The sequence below is a fragment of the Tauraco erythrolophus genome, chromosome 11 (genome assembly GCF_009769465.1).
Source record: "Tauraco erythrolophus isolate bTauEry1 chromosome 11, bTauEry1.pri, whole genome shotgun sequence".
Classification (NCBI taxonomy): Eukaryota; Metazoa; Chordata; class Aves; order Musophagiformes; family Musophagidae; genus Tauraco; species Tauraco erythrolophus.
The window spans coordinates 3,925,294-3,947,857 of NC_141475.1; the positions used below are offsets into that span (position 1 = coordinate 3,925,294).

Genomic DNA, 22,564 nt, shown 5'->3' on the forward strand with positions numbered 1-22,564 from the left:
AAAGATCTCACTGTTTAAGTAATAGGTGAATTTATCTGCTCCCTACAAATCAAGCAAGAATTCATGTGAATCTCTACAAGAAGGCAGCAGAGCAAAACCAGAGTTGAGGCGCGGGCACACACGCGGGTTCTGGATGCCGCGATGGGAGCTGACAGTTTTTACGGTGCTGCTGGCCGAAGAGGGGACCCAAGCCTAGCCGTGGAAACCGGGAACTGGTTGTCTCAATGAATTTAGGTCTGCCTGTCCTAGATGAAGCTGCAGTTCAATATAGTTCACATGTGGGTGGTTCCTCCACCCAATCCAATCTGAAGGATTTAGCCTTCAGAATCAACTGAAAGTTAGCCCTGAACTCCCCTGTAATTGCTGACTTCCGGAGTAAACACAGGGGCAGAACGATCTCGGTCTTTTTCAGGAATTGCTGTGCTCTGCTTTAGTAACCTCTATCCCCTGAGCAGTTGCGTTATTCAATTATTCGGCACACCTCCTGTCCGTAAAGGATTACGAGGGATGACTTCCGTCATTAGTGCATCACTTTAAAATGGAAAGCCTAGTGAATACACACGCTGCTGGTCTCCTGCCTCTCTTCCTCTGTGGCAAATAAAACACCTTCATTTTCTCAGAGGGCACAGGTTAATGTGTGACAAATAGAAAACTATTAAGGTTTATTTGGGATATTTTTAGACGACAGTGATTTTTATAATCTTACACGCTACACTTTTTTTCACGGGCATCAAAATTGATTAAGTTGAGAGCTCTGGGCAAAATGAGTCATTATTTCTTCTGTGCTAGAGGCACTTTTGAATGGATGGCAGAGAGGTTAAGCCATTATTAACACACTCCAGCAGAAAGCACAGCTATAACGCAGGAAGTTCAGTGTACCATGTTAAATACAGCTGAACTCTCTGAATTGAGTCATTACTCAACATCTACAGGGTTTCATTTAGAAGGAGAAATTGGCAGGGGAGTCAGATATTTCTTGGATACAATCCTATATTCTTAGCAAAAATGCAGAAACCCTTTTTTGTTTTCCCCCTGAAAGCAGCATACATAAAACATACAGATCATGTCTCTGTTTACAGCTCTGTAGGTCTTTTCCAGATAGCCATAAAGGTCCCTTAGTGATCCTCAGGACTATGCTTTTAATGGTAGCGTGTCCTTTTTTCCTGCTCCTGTATGATTTCTACTGCCTTTAGCTCTTTGCACTGTGTGGATTCACTTGGATTTTTTTTGGAAGGAGCCCGCACATGTGCCAGTAAGTGATAGGAGGCTCTTGGTGTTTACTTATCTGACTGCCATAAAGAAATTTAATGGCTTTTTACAGCTCCCTAAATAGAAGGCAGTATGACAACTTTAATGTGACTCATTACAACACAACAAAGAAAGTTCTCTGCAGACAAAGCACTAAGGTAGGAAGTAACAAGTTGGGAGTAATGTAACAGAAAATAGTGGACAAGGGGAAACATAAAGAGAAACTAAGACAAAAAAAAGAGATGGGATAATGTGTACCAAGGTACCTGAAAATCGTACCAAGGTGCGTAGAAAACACAGAAGTCTATCACATATTAAAGTTCCAAGCAGAAGTATGATGGTAGTCTTCCTTGGAAATTAGTAATTTATAAATACGTGTCATGTTCTCCAGTGATGCCAAGCCCCTGTTCCAGATTCTAGCTGCACTGAAGGTGCATTGATGAAAGAATAGAGAATTCGTGCCTTTACTGAAAGTGAAAGGAGGCACAGAGGCTCCTTCCTAGCAGTTATGAATTTCCATCGTTTTGAAACGAAACCTTCTAACCCCAAGTCCAGTGTTGTGACATCCCACGTGTGCCACACAGCAGAGGGTGCACCTGTGTCCTAAGGAACCTCACCTCAGCAATGCTGAACAGCTGGGCCTCAATTCTGACCACTATTCTGCAGGTAACGTGTGTGTGCTGGCATGCATGCTTGCCTGCACATGTCTTTGTCCCTCATAAGCCAGAACTTGGCACTTGCCATCCTGTAATATATTCTTGTAATACCATCTTGGCTGCATCCCAAAAAGAAGGATGGAGTGACACTCAGACCATAATGGGATTTCACAGTGGGGGAGAGTGACCTGCCTACTAGCAAGCAGAGTAAGCGGCGTCCACTTGGCGTGTGTGAAGGTGTGTAATGACACAGATCTCAGAGCCCTACCAGACGCCTCTCCGTACAACATCATGAACTGGCTGGAATGAAATAAGTCTTTCCCTGAGGGACAGAATGCTCAAGACAAACAAGGGATGCACTTGGAAACCTTTTACTGGTATGTACTTCTTATTTAGTTTGCTTTGTTCCCTGTCGTACGCCTTTCACAGTTAACAGACATCAGTGACTTAAAGCTACAAATCTGCTTAGAGGAAGGGAAGGAGGTTAGTGTAGACAGGAGGGCTTCCGAATGAACAGTTTAAATTGCAAATTGCTATATCTAATCCACCTCCCTTCAGAAACCTCAGGAAAAAAAAAACTAGTTTAACATAAAATGATGCTTGGCATCTAGGACTTGGTGATGCAGAAATGACAAGGCCACTTTGATTTAGCTGGAGAGAACATGTGAGAGGTAGTGTGCCATGTGCAAATTAAACCCTTTGATCCTGACATCAATCTCTTAATTAGGAAGCTGTCAGGAAGAGGCAGTTTTGTTAACACGTCTATCTGGGCAGACCTTTTGCTCTGAACAACAGCAGGATTAAATTCACCAGGGATTATCCAATTTTAATTTGTTGTATTTCTCAGTGCATTATTCCTCAGTGTAGACTACACTACAAATTACCCCTAATTACAACTACAAATGTGTCTGTGGCCTGCACAGTCCCGCACCAAACTCTGTCTTCAGCAGTAACCAGAGTTGCTCACTCCTGGCAAGCTCCTGTCTTTCCCCATTCGCACAGCTCAGTGCCTTCCCAAAGCTGGCACTTCTCTGAAGAAGCCTTTAGCAAGCCGCTGGCTCGTCTCTCGTTAGGTACATATGCTTTACAAAGCATCTAGGCTCTTCTGCTCAGTATATCAAGTCTCCACTCCTCCAGCTTATGTTTTCTGGCTCTTGAGTATGTCTAGACTTAACTGTGGGAATCCATCTCCCTTCCAGTATGTATTTCAGCCATACAACGAGTCGTGCTTTTCTTTCAGACTACCTTGAGTTCCCCATGTTTCCATCTCATACAGTTTATGTACTGTACTAGGATAGAAATACTGTAATTCTGAAATAGCACCCCCACTGCATCTTGGTCACAAGAGTTAAAAATGAATATATTTTTAGAATGAGATTCTCTGCCCCAAAACACGCTCCATTTAGAATTTCAGCAGGTATGTTTCTTTTGCTGAAGAAACATGCATGGCACTTTTTTCCCTGCAGTCTAATTACACAAAAAGCTTTGGTTGTAGATATCTGCCTTGGTAGTATAAAGGTATGTACTTTGATTTATTTGCCAATATTTGACCTTCATCTAATAAAATCAGTACTCGAAATTTTGCTAATCACTTACAGCATCTAGACTTCTTCTAGAAATGGTTGTATCAGAAATAAAAGTCTGCAAAATAACTACTTTGAGGCAAAATCCTTAAGTAAGAATAATTTGCACAGTTAGAAACTTAAAGAAAGCTTTCCTCTCTGCCTTGTGTCCTCTCTAAAGGTCTCCAAGCCCTGAAGGGCCTTTGCTGTATTTCTGCACCTGTATCTTCATTTCTGCCATAAAACTTAAACAAAAACCTCAGGTAAGGAAGCCAATATTAAACCACAAATATGTAACATGGATAAACACACATTACTCCCAGCTATTTATTGCTATGCTTGAATGCTTACCTCTGATTTAGATATGGAACTACAGCGGGAGACCCAAGAATCTCAGACACGGAGGCTTTTTGTTGTCTTTCCTATCGTACAGTGTAGCTACATTGAACCTAGGAAACAAGAAAATAAGAATTAAGAGTTTAGGTATAGTAGCACATATTCACAATTATTGCACATTTTGATTGGCATGTTTAATAAAGGGCATACAGAATAGTGCGTAGTGAGGCAAGCCACCTGCTGTGTACAGTGCCCTGGAGGAAGGTTACACAGCTGGGTTAAGGTAGATGGAAAAAACTCATCCTCACTGTTTGGGCTCACCAATAGGGTTGAAATGTGCCTGACTCCTGGGTCCTTGCTCTGGCTGGAGAAACGCTTTATCTGCCTCACTACAGATACACTACACTTCTGTTTCATTCCCAGATGTCACATCTAGTGCTGAAATTTAACAGGATAGGCAAGAAGAACACAGGATTAGTGAGAGTACCTGTGGAGCAACTAGGAAGAGGGAAGCTCTTGGCCATCCTGTCCTAATTTGGAAAGAGAGAAGTGGGCAGATAGGAGGTTAACATGCACCTAGATGCTGGAACACAGGGATAAGATGTTTGTTGAGAGATAAATTAATGATAACAAAATCAGGAAGTTCTAAACAAATGGATTAGAAATCTCAGTCCCTTTATACGCATAAGTGACCATCAGTTTCAGTTTAGTGTCATGAGTTTATTTTGCCTTCTGCTCTAGGTACTGTGAAACACAGTCCACACAGGACATAGACTCGTGCATTTTCTGACCTTGCAGAAAGAGGTGTGCAAAGCCAAGGGGAGAGATGAGAGATGAGGGCCTGAATTTCCTCTTATCTAACAGAGTGACTCCAAGAGAATCCCAGGGGAGCCAGTGGTGTTAGAGCAGCACAAGATGAGGGTTTTCATCTGGGAGTGCTTTCCAGAAATCTGAAAGGATTCAAGCACAGTGGAGAGAGATTGAAGTTTAAGGTTCACCCAGGCAAGAATTAGCCTTCCTGCTTACCGGAACGCCTGACTTGGAAATGACATATATGCTAAACTGGGAGCAAAGTCCTGTAATAAATAACCGCGCTTCAGTCATTTCCTCCTTTGTGCAGCGGAGAACTGGCACTTGGTGAGGGATCCCTTCATGGCACCAGTACCAGTTTCACCTTCCTTTTCCTTTTTACTCCAATGCTTATGAAAAAGAGAACTAAGCTGCAGAAGCCAGACAGTGAAGATTTCTTCTGGAGAGGTAATTTCCCATTCTGTGGGGTGCGGTTTGGTTTACGGTGCTGCGATAATTTAGAAAGGGAAGCAACAGAGAGCGCAAGGCGTTGTCAGAAAGCGGCCATTCAAGCAGGTGGGGGCTGACCACTTACAACTTAACTGGGAATAAGCATTTTAAATATTGAAACTGTGTATCCGGGATTATATGGCATCTCCTCCCCACATGTCCATTCTTGGCTGCTATCATAGACGGGATCCGGAGCTAGCCATACCTTTGACATGATGCAGTATGGCCGTGCTCTGTGTTTGCATGTACCACTCCCTCTTTGTTCTGGGTAGGCTCTATTGCAGTATGCTGGTTTCTGGCGCAGGTGAAAAAGTATCTGTGAGTTGTGAGTCACTGAGGCTGACTGTGGCCCATCTTTGGTCTGTGTTTGCTAAGCACCATGCTTCTGTACCACCTTGTATTGCTTATAGTAAAAGGTCATCACGTTCATAGATTTCATAGATTTCATAGATTTCTAGGTTGGAAAAGACCTTAGAGATCATCCAGTCCAACCGTCCCTAATCCCCCATTAAACCATATCCCTAAGTAGTTCATCCACCCTTTTCTTAAACACATTCAGGGATGGGGACTCAACCACCTCCCTGGGCAGCCTATTCCAGTGGCTGACAACCCTTTCAGAGAAGAAATACTTCCTAACATCCAACCTGAACCTCCCCTGACTAAGCTTATACCCATTTCCTCTTGTTCTATCGCCCATCACTAATGTAAAGAGCCCTTCCCCTACCTCCCCACCATCCCTTCTCAAGTATTTGTAGGCTGTAATCAGGCCTCCCCTCAGCCTCCTCTTCTCCAGGCTAAACAGCCCCAACTCCCTCAGCCGCTCCCCATAAGTTTTATTTTCCAGCCCCTTGACCAGTTTAGTCGCCCTTCTTTGGACCCGCTCCAGGAGCTCAATATCTCTCTTAAAGCGAGGGGCCCAAAACTGGACACAATATTCCAGGTGCGGCCTAACCAGTGCCGAGTACAGGGGCAGGATCACTTCCCTATTCCTGCTGGTTACACTGCTCTTGATACACGCCAGTATCCCATTGGCCTTTTTGGCCACCTGGGCACACTGCTGGCTCATATCAAGCTGGTAGTCAACCAACACCCCCAGGTCCTTCTCTGCCAGGCAGCTCTCCAGCCACTCCTCCCCGAGCCTATAGCGATGCTTGGGGTTTTTATACTCCAAGTGAAGGACTCTGCACTTGGCCTTATTAAAGCTCATGCCATTGGCCTCAGCCCAACGATCCAGTCTGTTCAAATCCCTCTGAAGGGCCTCCCTACCCTCAAGCAGATCGACACAGCCTCCCAGCTTGGTGTCGTCCGCAAATTTACTGAGGGTACATTCAATTCCCTCATCCAGGTCATTGATAAAGATGTTAAACAGAACTGGACCCAGCACTGAGCCCTGGGGAACCCCACTGGTGACCGGCCTCCAGCCGGATTTAGCCCCATTTACCACCACTCTTTGGGCCCGGCCATCCAGCCAGTTTTTAACCCAAAGGAGGGTGTGCCTATCCAGGCCGGCAGTTATCAGTTTCTCAACCAGAACACTATGAGAAACTGTATCAAAGGCTTTACTGAGGTCAAGGAAAACTACATCCACAGCCCTTCCCTCGTCAACCAGGCTGGTCACCCTGTCATAGAAGGTGATCAGGTTTGATTGGCAAGACCTGCCTTTCATAAGCCCATGTTGACTGGGCCTGATCACCCGGTTAACCTGTATGTGCTCATTAATAGCACTCAAGATAACCTGTTGCATGACCTTGCCCATCACCGAGGTCAGACTGACAGGCCTGTAGTTCCCCGGATCCTCCTTCCGCCCTTTTTTGTAAATGGGGGTAACATCCGCCAGCCTCCAGTCCAGCGGAACTTCCCCAGTGAGCCAAGACTGTCCAAAGATAATGGACAGGGGTTTGGCAATGACATCTGCCAGCTCTCTCAGGACTCTTGGGTGGATACCATCAGGCCCCATAGACTTGTGGGCATCCAGCTGGCGAAGCAAATCCTTGACCCGTTCCTCTTGGATCTTGAAGTTAATATGCAGATCCAGTTCCTGAGTCCTGAAAAAGAACATGAGGACTTCGCCATAAGAATAACTGATTGTGAAATACAGAAGTTCCTTCTTGAGAGACTGTAAAAAAACAATAGAAGCCAAGCAGCCAGAAAGAACACATTGATGTTGCTTCGCTAAATTTTTGCAGATGTGCTACAAAATTGAGAATTGTCTTAGTTATAGACGAGTGCTGGAGGCTGCCCTAGTCTCATGGGGCAAATCAGTTCTTAATATAGTCAGCAGGTGTCGTGTTGAAGACCCAGCACTTGCAGTTTCTCCATGTGCCATCTTTTGTTATTAAGCGTGACATTCCACTTCTCTTCTTGTTATTGGGTCACTTATGTGAAAATTACATTTAAGATTCCTGCTTTAAAATGTGTGTTAGCATTGGACTCCTACGTCAGCAGTCTGTCATCTCTTGACATTTCTATTTATTTTTCACTTTGGGATCACAATACGTTTTGCAATTTTGATAATCAGTTATTTTCAGTATATTTTATGATGACTTTAAAGTGGTAAATCATTCTGGGCTTGCTTAGAAACCTTCTTCAATCCATGCTACTGTATAGCCCTTTATAGCGACAAATAGGGCACAAAGACCTTGTAGCCTGTCAAGCACTTCCTAGATTCCATTTTGCTATCCTAATAGCCCTCCTTTTGGTTAGGACATTGGTGTAATGCACAGCAGTGGCAATATCTTGCATACAGGAATACAATTGCTCTTTCCATTTAGCCTGAAGAAAAGGTTGTGTATGCACCCTTTGATTTTAAATAAGACCATGACTTATGGAAGCTGCTTATATCTTCACAGATAAGATGGATTTTAAAAAAATACCTGGAAAAAAGCTGTAGGAAAGCAAGTGATAAAATAATCCCTACTTCTCTTACTGCAATGTTTTCTTCCAACATTGAAGTTTATTAAAACAAGAGGGAGAAAACAGTGATATCTCCAAACTCCACCTTGAGGATTTTAATGGTAATCATTTTTCGAGAGCATGAATTTCCAAAAATAAAGAGGTGATTTGAAACGCTTTTCAGATAATTTAGTTGCACATTTCTAAACCTCAGAAACTTGTATATAAATATAAAATAAAGATGGATCATAAAATGATTTAAATGATTCAGTTAGAAAAGTCATGAAATCTAGATACCTCTCAAAAAGATGCACCATCTGTACTACACAAAATTGTAAATGGTTATCAGAAATTTTAAACGTTTAGATTTTAAAGCCTTTACACATGATAGAAGAAATCTCAAGGATTTCAGTGAAATTATTGATGAAGCATCCCATTAATCACTCATATTAATTGTACTGCAAACCTGGATTTTGATGATTTTCTGTATAGCATAGGTAGAAAATGGAACTTTCAACTCATTTAATTTCTGGCTTTATTGTTTTGCTCAAACTTTCCTGAGAACGTGTCCAGAACCTAGACAAGTGTAATTTAGGGCCAGAATAAAATAACTTCTCAAAAGGCTATGAGAAAATAAGAAATTTGCATTGGACTGTCAAAATAAAACCAGAGCAGGTGTCTCCTTCATGGGGGATGTTCCAAGAGGTCACAGCTTGCCTGGAATAAGTGTCAAAGATCAATTTCTTGTCCTCTCGTCGTCTTGTGAAGTAGTTTCCAAGTGGTTTGCTGTCAAACAGGAATGTACAGAAGCAATGCAGATGATTCATTGTGTCCTATTGAGCATGAGTGTTAAAATCTGTTTGAGATAAAATGCTAAGAAAACGTCATTGATAATAGATCATAAAAGAGTAAAAATAGAATTAATTTTTGGTCCAAGGTTAGCATTTTGCTTATTGCCAGCATTTGATTCTTATTATCAACTTTGAGCTGAGCCTTTTCTCTGGATGTGCTGGAACAACGGATAGAGGGAGAGATCCTTTAGAGCGGGAGCAGAATGGATCATACAGCAGAGAGAATATAAGGCTGTGGAGACCTGGCCCAATAACTGATGTCTGCTGCACCCAGGTTACTCAACAGCTTTAACGTCCAGGGAGCACTCCTGCTGGTAGGAAGTGATAACGGGAAAAACCCTCTCTGGGACTCTGGAAACATTTAAAGGGAACTTTGCAGAGTCTTTGCCTGTGATTTCACACACACAATAAAAGGCATACAGCAGCCTTCCCGATGTAGCAAAAGTGAGAGCCAGCAAATCACACCTAGTCCTGGAATCATTCCCAAAATCCAGCTACAGTAGCCTATGGGACAGGAAGCGGTTTCTGAAGACTTTGGTTCCTTGGTTGTTCTAAGGATCACAGCCTAAACAGCTTCATCCCTTAATCAAAACACTGGTGTAGATTTTTGGCCACCAATCTTTTCACTATTATGTTCTTGATCGCGAGCTCCTAATTTTATTGTTGTTCAATCCTATTCTTTATTTTGCTGCTCATACCTTCATTGCAACCCCTCCCGTTCCAGCCAAGAAAGGTGAACTCTAGACCTCAGTTTCTATATGGTGGTAGGTTCACACTGTGAGGGTCTGAGGGAACTGAGAATCTTAGGAGAGCAAGAATTCAATCTGTGTCACTGAGCCAGCCTCTTGTAGGAACTGAATTGCTGGGTCAATGGACCAGCCAAAGGCAACTCTACTGTGCATTGAATTACGCTGCATTGTGGGGTCTTTTTATTTGTGAGCCAAACTTGAAGTTCAGCCAATAAATGTGCAGGAATGTCTCCATTTGATTGAGAGAACTATTTGGTATGAAAACATGCACAGTAACTTCTTCAGGGTTGAGAGCATCTCCAGAGTTATGTGGTAGAACTCAGAGCAGGCCACCACCCTAGTACTGCAGGCCACCACCCTAGTACTGCAGAGCTTTGCTCTAGGTAGATGATGTCATTACTTCTACATTGGGTGTAGCTTGTTATGATATCTTTTGCTTTAATGAAATCTGTAAACATAATTATTTTAAGGCATTTTGCTGTCCTTTTTACAGGGAAACATCTCCACCCTACTGTCTGTTCTAATCAAAGCCCGAGCCATTTTCTGGCCTCATGTTATGTTCTTGGCACTGCAGGTTACATACAGTGATCTGAAACATAATGGTGGTGTTCAGAAAGGTAAGTCCTATTCTTTGCTGTGATTTACTGACTAGCCTGAGGCCCAAAGAGGAGAAAATTGCTTTAACATCATGGTCCATCTTAGAAAGAAAGTAGCAATAACCCAGTATCAACAGGGTATAAAATAGTATTAATCTAGACTAGAGATGCAGAGGTGTCTTGCCTCACCCGGCTGTGCTCATTCTGAGCTGGTGACCTCTGTCACAAGGTGCGGCACTGAAACTACACAGATTACCTCTGGAGTTTTTTCCAATGCAAATGAGCGCTGTTAGTCTGTAACACTCTTTGTAACCTTGTATTTATAGATGCTTTACACTACAGTTGTCTGGTTTTAAACATAAGCCCATAAAGTATTTTGAAAGGAAAATTAAATAATTTTTCAGTAAGAAACTTGAAACTTTGACAGTAAATGCTACAGTATGTAACAAAAGTTGTGTAAAACCAGACACTCAGCTAGAGAGCCGGGTCCTCAGCAGGTATAAGCATGAACTAGCCATTGAAGATCTGACCTACAGCTTTGTTCAATTTTCATTCCAGCCACTACAGTAAAGCACCAAGGTGGTGCTCATTCCTAGGGAAGGGCAACCATAGCTCACACTTTTCTTCCAGTGACATCAGAACAGTTTTGCTTGCTTGCTCTGCAGAGAGGCAGGATGTTGCCATGCCTCTACAAACATGAAGAGAGGAGCTGGGTTGAATAAAGAATGTTGGGTTTTTTCCTGAAGAGAGATCATGGATGCAGTCACATTTCGAAGTGATTTCAGCTACAGCAGAAAGAATATATAGCTAAAAATTCTTGCAACAGAGCTCTGTACGTTTCCAGGCATCTAATTTGTACATCTATTTGTTTGTTTTTCTTTTTCCTGGTAACGTCTATGTTTTCAAGTATCTCTTCTGAAAGAATACCACAGCTAATGTGAGGCTGCCAAGGCACTTTACCAGCATACCTGCCAATCTCTGGGAGGCAGTGCAGCTGAGTAATTGCTGTCTTTGTAAAAGGTGTTACCTCGTTTCCTCTTGTGGGATAGCTGTGCTTTACAACTTGTCCAAAAGTCCTGTTTCAGGTCAGCTGTGGAGCTGAGCGTGGAACTCAGATGTCCCAATACTATAACCGTTAGACCATACTGCTTGCGAGCAGTAAGAACTTATCCAGTTAAACACTGCTAAGGAAATCAAATCACTAAAAGATTAAGACCAAGAGAGGTATGCCTGTGAGCTACACGGAATAAAGTATGTCACTGTACTTGACAATAGCTTTTCTTCTCCCCAGGGTGATCATGTGTGGCTGGAAACTCAACCAAACAGTGAATTTAATGTCCCTATTGGGGCAGTTGTGAAGGACTCTGACTCAGGACGGATCTTGCTAGAGGATGATGAAGGCAAGGTGGGCTACACTATAACTTTCTGTAAAAGATCAACATAAAATTTAAAAGTACAAAATACAAAGAATGGCCCTATTGGGTCAGACCAAAGCTCCATCTAGCCAAATGGTCTGACTTTGATGATGGCTGACAGGATATACTGAAAGAAAGAGTATAAAAATAAGGCAAGTGTAGGGTGATACCCTAGTATCCCCAGGTCCGAACACTGTGAGGATTTAGAGCTTCCTAAGCTGGCAGTTATATCTACCTAGTTAAGAAAAGGAAAGAGACAAGCTCCAATCTCTAAATTCGGTGGAGCTTTAGGTGAAACTGTGATCCCACTAAAGTCATTTGGGCTGGGGTTTCATCTCTACCTCATCCATGATGTGGCTGTGATGACCTGATAGAACTATGCTTTGAACAGTGCAAAACTTGGTGATGCCCAGAACCCACCTGAATGGCTTCATCCAGTGTTTTAAATCATTTGGTTCTGGGGAACAGCAAATGAGTTAATTTCTGTAGTTCAGTCAACTGTTTGTTAGAATATGCTGGTTTGAGCATCGATTATACTCTTTCCAGTCTGATATGGCTGTCCTTTGTTTGCCTCTGAGCAACAGCATAACACATTAAAACTGCTGCCTCGCCTTTTTCAGGAACACTGGATCACAGCTCGGAACATGCACATGGTGCACCTGATGCACCCCTCCTCTGCCCAAGGGGTGGAAGACATGATCCGCCTCGGGGATCTCCATGAAGCAGGCATGGTGCACAACCTCCTCATCCGTCACCAGGAGCATAAAATCTATGTGAGTGCCAAAGTCACCAGGCACAGTACTTTCAGAAAAAGAACCTGTGCTACATATTTAGCAGAGTGACCCAAAGAACCTGCAAGCCTTTCATACCTGGGGCCCTCTGCTTCCTTTACTGATTGAGGGTGCCAAGGAGACACAACAGAGTTTTTCTCTTCTTTCATTCGAGTACTTTGGCTGTGAAGAAAGGAGTTAATAGCAGTCTCTGAGATCACGGAGATATGCACAGGTAGTGACCCTGCTTACTTTCTCCTAGGGTGATAATTTCCACCAGTGACTGACAGCTGAATCTGGTCCATGTTACAGCTTAGTGCTCCTATTACCTGAAGCTGTGACACAAGATCAATCTAATTAGTACACAGTGACATGATTTGGATTGTCCTCCAGTCCAAGTCAATGGTTACTTGATTTTGATGTCATAAAATAGATAAAGAATACATCTGGATATTTAGGACACTTGGTTTTATTTCTTGTCCATTGCAGGTTCTATCTGTGACTTGGAGCAACTTGACAGTTTTAGTTTCTTTGTTCCTTAGTTCCCAGTTTGTAATATGATAATAATATTCAGGTTTTTGGATGCTTTGCCTCCCGTGTTGTATACACGACTACCTTCATAGCAGAGGAGCTGTGTCTTACAACACAGATGTGGTGATGTTTAGCGTAAACAAGGACTGATTTTGTAGATGCTGCAGTTGTAACTACCAAGATGTGTGTATAAACTTGCTATATTAGACTCCAGCAGCCTGCAATTGTCTTATATACAAGTTCCTGAACAATATTATTGCCTTGTGTTTCCACAGCCTTCAACAGCCTCCTCCATTTCAATGGTGCTGTTGTGTACAAATGTTTCTCACTGTACAAATAACACAACTGTAACTTTCAGCAAACTGTAGCAAACGTTCAGGTACATCTGAACTAGAATACAAACCGCTACAAAACAGCTTGTGATAACACACAAAAATGCCACATCAAATTGGACTTTCTTGTGCTTTAGCTTGAGACAGTGAACTGAGCTGCGATTTGGCAAGGAGATTATAGCTAGCATTCTTCCTTTTGCAAAAACCTCCACATCCTGGGATATTTAATAGCAGATTATAGTGAGGAACCAGGCTGTCAGCCTCACCTAAGTGCTGCTATGGCTCTGTCAGGCTTCCCTCCTGCCTCTGTTTAGATTTATACTGCAAGTGGCTTTGGTTATATTCTTGTTTGCAGGTTTGCTGCTAAAGGTAACGCTCATAACTGTTTTCCAGACTTACACAGGATCAATCTTGGTAGCAGTGAATCCATACCAGCTGCTGCCCCTGTACACAGTTGATCAGATCAGACTGTACTGTAACAGGAGGATTGGAGAGCTGCCACCTCATGTCTTCGCCATTGCAGACAACTGCTATTTCAATATGAAGAGGAATAAGAGAGACCAGTGCTGTGTGATCAGGTGACTGGACTCAGAGAGGATAACTAGCAGAAACCAAGTCTGGCATGTTTTTGGGGCACCTTTGTGGACATAAGAGATCTTCCAAATGGAAGGGCACAGATAAGACTAGAGACAACAGAAGGATGTGTTTTCTCCCCTGCTACTTCATTTTCAGTTAGGGCTGCAAAAGGTAGAACATAAGCAAGGAAATTCTAAAGTCCATTGTTTTCCCCCAGGATCTTTGAATGTGGTGATACATTCTGCACAGCGTCACTACACATAGAAACATAAAATACGAGCCTGTGTGATGTAAGACTTATCTTCTACCTCAGGGACATGATACTTATGTTACATGTAGTTTCTGAGAATAGAGATTTCCTGGAGAGTAACAACCTCTGCTAACCTGATGGAGGGAAGCTTTTTTCATTCTATAAACACATAACACGTATCCATTTTCTGTTAATTATCAGTGTGAAGAACCAGACAGTCCCATTGCAATAATATCTGATTATAGCTGAAGCAACTCAGTTGATGTGCTAAGACTAGCATTGAAAACCTGGTAATGCATTAAAGAAGAAAAGCAAGTGGTCATTTAATTTGCACTGGTACAGAACATCTTCCATGGATTTGCTTGTTTTAATCAGTGAGAGAATTTAGTCCTCATCCTAAGTCTAAAAAACAACTTAAATTTTAGCAGATAAGATGATGAAAGACTAAAATTCTCCAGCCCTCCATGAAAGACAGTCTAATTTGCCATTCACAGGGTAAATATAGGTGGGATTTTTTTTTTTTTTTAACTTGGTCTGCCATTTTGCCACACTAGCAAAAAAAGACCAAAAGAAACCTATAATGATCTTGTTTCTTACTGCAGTGGAGAATCTGGAGCTGGGAAGACTGAAAGCACAAAGCTAATACTACAGTTTTTGGCAGCTATCAGTGGCCAGCATTCCTGGATAGAGCAGCAAATCCTAGAGGCCAACCCCATTCTGGAAGGTGGGTTATTTAGCAAACGTGCCTGATTTACCACCTTTATCTCAGGATTTTTGTATCAGGATAAAAAATTCAGGAACAGATCTTTGAACCATTGTATTACCTAACTTCTAAACACCCCAAAACACTGGTGATGCAGGGTAGAAGTTCTCTATACTTTTCTGCCATGTCCCCATGAAGTTCACAGCAGCTCCAATGCTGTAGGAGGAGATGCCACTATAGTATGTAATCTGGAACTGCCAGGAGCGCAAAAATCCTTGGGAATGTAGAGCCCAAGGTAGAGACTGCTAGTTTAGCATTTGCACTAGTGGCAAAGTGACTGGCCAAGCATGGATAGCTTGGATATATAGGGGAGCTTCCTGAGACACCCATCTTCAGTGCAAATACAGCACAGCATGCCTGCCTCTCTCTTCAGGAGGCAGCCTGAGACCAGACATTCTTCAGTGCTTGTCATCATTCATTTGGAACACTGTGTAAAATACTAGAAGCAAACCAGAGGGCATAAAAAATAGACTTGATTTTCATTTACTGCAATAATCCAGATACTATCTCTGTCCCTTGCCCATCAGCTTTCGGAAACGCCAAGACAATTCGAAATGACAATTCAAGCCGCTTCGGGAAATACATTGACATTCACTTTAACAAAAACGGTGTGATAGAAGGAGCCCGGATAGAACAGTTTCTTCTGGAGAAGTCCCGGGTTTGCCGGCAGGTGAGGGTACTGGCAGATGTACATTCTGCCTGCTCCTGTGTTGCAAGCTTATGCTGACAAGGCTGTCCATTGGCCTATTTCTTTCTTTTAGGCTCCAGAGGAGAGGAACTATCACATCTTCTACTGCATGCTAATGGGGATGAATACAGAGCAGAAAAAGATGCTGAATCTGGGCACTGCTTCCGAGTACACTTATCTCACTATGGTAATAGACTCTGCTTTCTTCTTCATTATCCTCCTGACATTTGCTTCTCCCAGTGAGCAATAACAATCAATAGGAGCTGCAAATGGGTAGTTACCAAATACGAACAGTCCTTTCCTTAGGGCACCAGAAGCAGTGACACCAAAAGTGCTGTGAGCCTCAGTTTCAGAGACTTGTAATGTCCACCAGTGGGAGGCAGCTTGTGGCAGTTCAAAGCTTTCTACCAGAGTTAGACTTGAGAAACATAAAGGACATCTTAAAGCCGGAGGAAAACATCCCCCACTTTCACAGGCACTCAGATTTCAGATGAATGCAAGGGATCCCATGCTAGGGAGAATACTATCATATATGTATACCTTAGGGGAAAACGAATAAGCAGAAACAGTGCCAAGAATCCCAGTCCTTCTATCTGATAAATCTTTTATACATAATGCAGGAAGCTGGCATTCAATCTAACCTCCGACAGCTGATGTTAATGTCCCTGTCTGGGAATATGTTGCCATAGTGGCGAGAGTAGGATGTGCATAGGTGAGATTTTTGAAAATAGCTAATTGGTTGGCTTAAGGCATGAAAGCCATCATGAAAATCTCGTTCTTTAGCTTGTGCAGATACCTCGAATTAAATATGTCAGCTGGTTTGATTTGGGCTATTCTACAGCCATGGAAAAAATGAGGCTAAGTCCTGCCTCTGCTGAAGTTAGTGAAAGCTGGGCATCTAGTTGCAGAGGAAATTAAATCAAGCCTATAAAGCTGTTCCTGGAATCTCAGAAGCAAAACCACTGAAGTTACTGAGGATTTTTTCAAATGTAATGTTTTCAAAATAGTAGTGATCTTGCAGCAAGAGCTGATGAGTGCAATTCACACACTGGCCATTCCATAAAAATGTCTGAAGTTCCCTGGGTCAGCAGTAGGGCAGTATAATACAGAGATAGGAGGATTAGATTAAAGGAGAACATATCTATGGTTTTGTTCAGGTCAGCTATTGGCACAAGCTGGCATGTTTACATGCTGTAAACTGAAACGTCTAGGAATATTTCACTTTTGTAATCATCACACTATATTGTCGATAATAGCAGGGATAAAAAAAGCATTTTCTCATCTCCATTAGGGCTGAAAATAGTTTCTATCAGGAGCAGCATCCTAGCACCTGCTGTGCAGGCTTTGTTGAAGATTCTTCTGATGCTGCCTTGGATGTTTCCATTTGCCTTCCACTAGAACTTAATATTCTTACTTTGAGATTTGCCTTCTAGTACTGATCCAATCCTACTTCCTTTGATTTGGGATTAGGACTTTTAATTGTCTGTTGACAAGGCAGAGAGAGGAAACCAAAGAAACAGGCATGGCCTTCTAAGTGTAGGTAACCTTGTCAAAGTTTCCTGTCCTTCTATGCTGCAGAGCAGCCTTCCCCTCATCTTTTCCTTTTGACCTCCCCAGGATTCAGTCTAGCCCTGGAGAAATGCATTATTTAGCCCTCTGCTAATGGTTTCTTCTTGAAAATGGAGATGAGGGAAGGAACAGCCGTGGGAAGAGCATATAGAATGTCTAAATAGGTTTTTACCTTGCATCTTGTGGCAAGTGGCTCACAGGGCATCCACATTGTATACAAGGGTTTGTCAGCCTGCATGTCCTTTCTTCCTTGTATGGGTACCAGGAGGATTTTCCTTACCTGTGGGTGTGGTGTCTTGCAGGGCAACTGCACTTCCTGCGACAGCCGGAATGACGCGAAGGATTATGCCCACATCCGCTCGGCTATGAAGATCCTCATGTTCTCAGATTCTGAGCACTGGGACATCAGCAAGCTGCTAGCCGCGATCCTGCACCTAGGAAACGTAGAGTTCGAAGGTAAACTCAGCATCATCTGTGCTTGGCCTTTCCTCAGACTCAGCAGTAAAGGCCTAAAGGTGCTGCTGGCTTCCATCCGTACAAATTAGGTTGTGCTGCTCTGCCCTGTATAAACAGATGAGCAAGGTTGGAAGGGCAGGCAGGCAGATAAGCACCATGAAATCCTGATTTGTGACTCCACTGCCTAGTGTTTCGGAAAACATCATCTTATTATTATTTTGTCACACCATCAGGTTTCCATGGTTATAAATAGGCCCTTATCACACAAACTGAAACAACAGATAATATAATGCCATGTTACATTTGCTGGTTGTTGTGCTTTGCAAGCCAGACACAGGAGCGGCTGAGTGATGTTTGCTGTGGAGATGATAGCAGTCATTCTCCTGGCTAGGTTTGGTGAACACTCACCTGCACAAGTGCACTTCTGGTATGGCACAGCGCAAGACACCCACCAGTGGGATGCCAGAAGCTCTCAAGCTTTAGAAAAGGACTCCTCCTCGCTTTGTGATACAGAGAGCCCAATACAGTGATGCCAGCTGGATTCTTTGGAGTATATGCTAGCTGTTAGAATGAGGGATTTCCCTCATTCCCTTTTGTTGTCTAAATTTCCCACAAGCCAGATACATGGAAGAAAATATTTTCAGAAACACATTTCCTGAAGTCAGATACTCCTTCCCCAGATCCCAAATAGCTACTTATTTAAAATTAATAACCTTGTCAATTTTGCTGCTATATTAGCCTGATGTTCTGAAGTTGCCACATTCCCAGAGCTACAGGGTTACAGAAATACGGCTGCAATAACAGCACAGCCCCCACCAATAGCAGAAATGATCCACCCTGAGATTGACTGTTTCCTCATTGTAGCGGCTGTGTATGACAACTTGGACTGCTCTGACGTGAGGGACTCACCACACTTTTCAATCGCAACCAAATTGCTTGAGGTAATGGACTCTCTTCTTCTCCTACTAGTTCTCTCCTTCACCCTTGCTCCCTGAGCACACTCACAAAGCATGCCTCTGTGGAGTGGTTAAATATGGATGCACATAAAACAGGCATGTCCCCTTCTTCCTGCTGACACTCAAGTGATGGTCTTGCAGATGTCTCTCTGAGCTAGGAGATCTTTAAGTGGGACAGCAGTGAATACTGCTGGACAGGCAGTTTGTCATTACCCTCTTCCAGAGACAGACTTTGCTGGATGCCCTTTATCCACCCAGAATGACCAGGTTGCCATGACTGTTCCTCCAGGTAGACTCCAGTGAACTCCAGAACAGCCTCACAAACCTCGCCATCATTGTCCGAGGAGAAAGTGTGTCCAGGCCTCTGAACATTTTTCAAGCTGCAGATGGGAGGGATGCCTTTGTGAAGGTACTGATGCTTACATCTTCTGTGTTTAAAGCTTGGAGATGCTTTCAGAGCTGGCTGTCTTACTGGTTGAGGAGTCTTATATGGCAAACATTAACCCAGAGGGCTCTGGTTCCTCATAGTTTTCAGGCATAGTTTGACAGCATTATAGCAGCACGATAGCAAGCAGTAAGCTATGTCCAAAGACTGTAACGAGGAGCTCTAATTCTTCTTTGTTTTTTTTTTTTTTTTTTTCTCAGGGTATATATGGACGGATTTTCCTGTGGATAGTGAACAAGATCAACTCAGCCATTTTCAATCCAGCTTCTCAGAAGCCTAAAGACAGACGTCAATCCATTGGGCTGTTGGACATTTTTGGGTTTGAAAACTTCAGCAGCAACAGGTAGGAGGCTCTAGATTCATTTCCACTGGGAAGCTGAAAAGCAGCTGATGTTAAAGGGAAGAATGAAAAAAACAGGTACATGCTCTTTCATCATCATCCTGATTCTCAGAAAAGCAATGAAATTTCCATCACTGAATTTTCCCAATGATGATCGTGTACAGATTCTGTTTTTCTCCAGTCTTGGTCATATTTCTGCCACCTCCCCCAACCTTCATTTTGGTGCAGTCATTGTACACGTCTATTCCAAAACCTCAGGAATTTTGTCAGAGGAGATGGCTATGAAGCCTCTATGAGCAGGCAGCCACTGTGTAAGGATGTAGTATGTCCCATGTCTCTGTACCAAACTTTCTTGTTCCATAGCATTTTTACAATGTCTCTTGGGATATATTTTGCATATAGTACAAAAGAGGCTGTGTTGTGTTTCCCATTTCAGCTCATGCTTTCATCTTGCTCAGTGTTCTCACATCCCTTTTTTGGGGCTGCAAAATTTCTCTACTCTTAAGAACAGGTCAGCAAAATACCTGGTCAGTATAGATTGTCTCACTGCTGCCTCTCCTACTTACGGTTTCAGTCCCAAAGCACCATTTGTTTGCCCTTCTCTACAGGGACAGCGGTTCTCTCAGTTGTATGGTGCCATATCACCAGTACTCCACAAACCATCAGCACATATTCTGCAGTCTTTTCCAATCCATTTCAACTGAAGCATCTTGCTGGCTTTCAACAAGATAATATTCCTCACTGGCTTTTGGGACACAGTCTGGGATCTGTTCAGCCCATCTCCTGTCTTTTGTGTCCTCTCCTATTATAGAATCATAGAATGGTTAGGGTTGGAAGGGACCTTAAAGATGATCTAGTTCCAACCCCCCTGCCATGGGCAGGAAAACCCTCCACTACACCAGGCTGCCCAAAGCCTCATCCAACCTGGCCTTGGATATAACAATAGCATATTATTTTATGCTATCCCCAAAGGCTGTAATCTACATGGGGCCTCACTGTGGTGAGCACTCCACAGGCATGCACAGTGAGCCACAGCCATTACCAGGCAATGAAACTGAGGTGCAGCATTAAGGAGTAACTAACAAAAGAAGTGGTAGTGCCAGTGCAAGTAAAAAAATGTCACACACTTACACAGCCAAGCTATTTTCACAGTTATATGTTCCCCTTTATCTCTAGAGTTTCTTGGAACACATACAAGATCTTTCCTTGCTTACTCAGCAACACTCAATCATCAGCTGGCTCATTTCTGCTTGTCTTTATCATAGCAGAAGATGCATCCCTTATGTATGCATCCCTTATGTTGCTAAGATTGGCGACATGGAGTAGTGGTGATCATTAACACTGTGGGATATAGCAGTAGTATATCTGGATATGTATTTAACAAAGAGAATAAACAAATATCACAGAGCAGTGCAGCATTGGCCAAGGATGACCATGGGTTCCCATCTTGTCCCACTCCAGCTTTGAGCAGCTCTGCATTAACATTGCCAATGAGCATCTCCAGCAATTCTTCGTGCGCCATGTCTTCAAGCTGGAGCAAGAGGAATACCTTGCGGAGCGCATTGCCTGGAATAACATTGACTTCACTGATAACCGCCACACTCTGGAAGTCATCGCACTCAAGCCTATGAATATCATCTCCCTCATTGATGAAGAGAGCAAGTTCCCAAAGGTAAATTTCTGGTTTCACTTGTAATGCCTGGCTTTACACACAGCTTACAGGTAATGCTTGGCTTTATGCACAGAAAAGTGCAGAGAGGGCTTTTGGATACATTGTGAGAGTCAATGTCTTCTCCCCGTAGATGTTCCTTCTAAATTAGCTTACTGTATAAATACTTCACTCTCTGCTGGAGTGTGCTCTTCCCGTTGCCTCACTGTTGAAACTCTTACAGCTGTTCCAGACAGAGAAGAAAGGAGTCCAGATCATTTTACTAGGGCTTCTTAGGCAATCTTTGAATTCACATATTGTTGGAGTATTGTTCTGCTGTTGGTCTGGGCTGCAGCTTGCTCTTTCTTCTCCTGGATGACAGACCTAGTTGAGCAATGTCACCGTTGTGCGGAAATGTTATTCTGCCAAGGCCAGGCATCTCAAACAGGAGAGCAAAGATGAAAGTAGCATCTGATCTTAGACATCCCTGCAGAACATTTTCATAGTCACCAGAGCATGGTGAGGCTAAGCAGGACTGCTGCTACAGGAATCAGATGGCAATGTGAACTTGTCCAGAAAAGCAAGCCCATGCCTCAGCTCATTTGTAGTCCTCAGGTAACAATTTGAGAGGATCAGGTACAGACAGACCTTTCTCCCTTCTTCCCTAAGAAGAGGGTGGTCCTGCAGTCAGGACAAGAAAGCATCTTTTCTATGATTACCAGAGCATATGACTTCTCAGATAGCACAGCCCTCTGTACCCCTAGCATGGGCCAGTGAGCAGATCTAGCCTCACATGCACTACAGGGAATGAGATTGTGATGGCACCCCTTGAAGAGAAGCACCCAGCTGACTGCCTTGCCTGTGGCAGTCACAATCTGGGCAGGCTGACTGGTATCTGCTCAGGGCAGCCTTCTTCCAGGGATCTCTGAGTCTTGCACCAGTTGGGGAGAAAAAAAAGAACTATGCCTGCCTGGGAGAAGGAGCATGCACCCCTTAGAGCATGACTGGGTAGGTTGGCATGGGAAGGTTGGTGAGGGGCACTGCTTGTGAGGTCCAAAGATTTGGGAAATTCTCAGTGCACCTGGTGGTTAGTAATGTGATGATACTTGAGAGAAGGGTCCGTGTAAAAGGGAAGACACATCTGGCACTACCTTCCTCCAGATCTACTACACAAATAAGGGGCAGAATTTGAGCTTTTGTTATCTCTGAGCACCGCTTCTATTTGTTCACTGAGCATAGGCCAGTGCTGGGGAGATCTGCTTAACTGTTCTTTGTTTCCAGGGCACAGATGCCACCATGCTCGTCAAAATCAATTCCCTCCACGGCAAAAGTAAAATCTACATCCCACCTAAGAGTGTCCATGACACCAAGTTTGGCATCAATCACTTTGCTGGGGTTGTCTTTTATGAATCAAAAGGTGAGCCTATCTCTGCTGGATACGGAGGGTGAAGAGAAGGGCATGACCTGCCCTGGATGTGTGGCACTGCAGGTGGTGTAGATCTGAAGTCAGATCAGGAGGTCAGGAGGATTACTCTAAACTAATCTGCAAGTTACTGTAAATTAAGTGGATTTTAGCTAGGCAGAGTGGTGCTAGAGCCAGCAGGCTGCAGAGATGACAAGCTGTTTTGTTTCCATC

At 43.3% G+C, this 22,564-nt stretch overlaps 1 protein-coding gene across 3 annotated transcripts in view; it reads left to right on the forward strand.

Annotated features, from left to right (window-relative positions):
- Nucleotides 1-10,192: 10,192 nt before the first annotated feature.
- Nucleotides 10,193-22,564, forward strand: part of MYO7B (myosin VIIB) — a 48,281-nt gene continuing 35,909 nt past the window's right edge. For all 3 annotated transcript variants that reach the window (XM_086618666.1, XM_086618663.1, XM_086618665.1), the window contains exons 1-13: nt 10,193-10,210; nt 11,481-11,594; nt 12,225-12,377; nt 13,631-13,815; nt 14,666-14,787; nt 15,354-15,496; nt 15,588-15,701; nt 17,386-17,539; nt 18,404-18,480; nt 18,785-18,904; nt 19,141-19,283; nt 20,742-20,952; nt 22,210-22,345. In XM_086618666.1, the coding sequence (XP_086474792.1) occupies nt 10,193-10,210; nt 11,481-11,594; nt 12,225-12,377; nt 13,631-13,815; nt 14,666-14,787; nt 15,354-15,496; nt 15,588-15,701; nt 17,386-17,539; nt 18,404-18,480; nt 18,785-18,904; nt 19,141-19,283; nt 20,742-20,952; nt 22,210-22,345 (1,690 nt within the window). The remainder of the gene's footprint in view (nt 10,211-11,480; nt 11,595-12,224; nt 12,378-13,630; nt 13,816-14,665; nt 14,788-15,353; nt 15,497-15,587; nt 15,702-17,385; nt 17,540-18,403; nt 18,481-18,784; nt 18,905-19,140; nt 19,284-20,741; nt 20,953-22,209; nt 22,346-22,564) is intronic.